This window comes from Urtica dioica, chromosome 5 (genome assembly GCF_054948205.1).
Source record: "Urtica dioica subsp. dioica isolate 48M chromosome 5, U.dioica_male_clone48M_v1_H2, whole genome shotgun sequence".
In the NCBI taxonomy this organism is placed as follows: Eukaryota; Viridiplantae; Streptophyta; class Magnoliopsida; order Rosales; family Urticaceae; genus Urtica; species Urtica dioica.
The window spans coordinates 3,160,334-3,162,358 of NC_142760.1; the positions used below are offsets into that span (position 1 = coordinate 3,160,334).

Below are 2,025 nucleotides of genomic sequence, written 5' to 3' on the forward strand. Positions count from 1 at the left end.
GAGGAGAGATAATTGACTGAAATTTGATGTATCACCAAACAAATTTTATTAGCTGATGTTCTTCATCACTCACAATTATCTTCCATGTTCGTATCTGCTTCATACAAATACAATATATTCTCTTCTCTGCAAGAACTCGAGTTCGCTTAATCGCGTTCAAGCATTCAGATCAATCGCAGAAAACACAAAAAACGATGCGCTCCGAGTTGTCGACCTCATCACTCACAAACCCAACCTCGTCACTTCCGATTCGACCCATTCCCAACTCATTCGTCACCTTTTGCACCAACCCATCTTTACAACGAAAGCTCCGAGTTCGTCCCATGAAAGCATCGATCTTGAAGCCGAGAAAATCAACGCCGTTGACTTGTCGGTTGCTCTGACCTCTTGCGGGTCAGCGCGAGACCTCCGCTCCGGCGTCGTTTTCCACTGCGCCGCGATCGCGCGCGGTTTCGCCGCGAACGTCTACGTCGGAACTTCTCTGGTGAGCCTCTACGGAAAATGCGGCGAGCTGAGGAAAGCACGCGAGGTGTTCGACGAAATGCCTGTGAGAAACGTCGTCACGTGGACAGCGATGATCGTCGGGTTCGCTGCAGAATCTCACGTCGAGGCTTGCCTGAACCTCTTCATCCGGATGAGAAGAACCGTCTCCGATCCCACTCCGCCGAACGGGTTCACATTCTCCGCCCTCCTCCGAGCCTGCTCCGGCGCCGGAGCCCTCTTCCACGGCAGAGCTATCCACTCGCTGACCGTCCGTTCCGGTCTCCGTCAAGAAACCCTCGTCTCGAACGCGCTCGTCTCGATGTACTCAAAATCCGGAGCGCTCGACGAAGCCAAGCTCGTCTTCGAGTCCATCGAGGAGAAAGACACGGTATCGTGGAACTCGATGATATCGGGCTACGCGCTCCACGGCCTCGCGGGACCCGCCACGGCTCTCTTCGAGCAAATGGGTCGGACGAGAAAACCCGACTCGGTGACGTACCTGAGCGTACTGTCGTCGTGCCGCCACGCGGGCCTCGTCGACCAGGCCCGTCGCCACCTGGCATCGATGGCCGAGAACGGGGTTCGCCCCGAGCTCGAGCACTACTCGATCGTGGTGGACTTGCTCGGGCGGGCGGGGCTGGGCGAGGAGGCCCGGCGGGTCGTGGCCCGGATGCCGGTCCGGCCCAACTCGGTGGTGTGGGGCTCGGTGCTGTCGTCGAGCCGGGCCCGCGGGGACGTGGGGTCCGGGGCCGAGGCCGCGGAGGAAGGGCTCGCCGCGGAGCCCGGCTGCGCCGGGACCTACGTCCAGCTGGCGAACCTGTACGCGGCGGCGGGGCGGTGGGGCCCGGCGGCGGAGGCGAGGAAGGCGATGCGGGACCGGGGGATCAAGGTCGCGAGCGGGACTGGGTGTAGTTGGATCGAGATCGGGAGCGTTGTTCAGAGGTTCAGAGCAGAGGACATGTCCAATCCCAGAATGACTGATATGGTTTCTGTTTTGGACGGTTTAAGGGTTCATATGAGAAGAAGAAGAAGCTTAGATTATGATACGGAAGTTTTGGATTCACATTTTTAATCGAACAAACGTTTGAGATATTAGATGACGCTGAGATTCATTGATTGCTTTGTGTTTGTGTGTGTGTGTGTGAGAGAGAGAGACGTTATATGGTGACTTGCGGAGAGGGACGGAGCCAAAAATGTAAATTAGAGGGACTAATGTGTTAAGATAAATTTCAGGATGGTTAATTTGTGAATTTTTTAAGTAAGATAAGCTATTTTTAAATGGGGAAAAAGTATAAAGAAAAAATTGATTAGGAGCTAAATTTTGATTAGCAATACTTAGTAATCTATACACCCTTACAAAAAAAAAAAAAAAAACCCTGCTTGATGGGCTCCTAATCATATATGCTAAAAATTTGATATAAATACGAGTAAAAACGTTTTATTTTTCAAATATTCAGGAGGCACATAACACATACCAGTGGTTGTGGTATTTTTTTAGTAGCTCAAATCGTACCAAAAATACTAAACACTAGACCTTATATG

At 52.2% G+C, this 2,025-nt stretch overlaps 1 protein-coding gene across 1 annotated transcript; it reads left to right on the forward strand.

Moving 5' to 3' along the window:
• On the forward strand, positions 1-1,784 carry LOC149394846 (Tetratricopeptide repeat (TPR)-like superfamily protein). Its single transcript, XM_089614106.1, has one exon. The coding sequence runs from the start codon at positions 56-58 to the stop codon at positions 1,553-1,555; it is 1,500 nt and encodes a 499-aa protein (XP_089470232.1). The 5' UTR covers positions 1-55; the 3' UTR covers positions 1,556-1,784.
• The last annotated feature ends 241 nt before the right edge of the window (positions 1,785-2,025 follow it).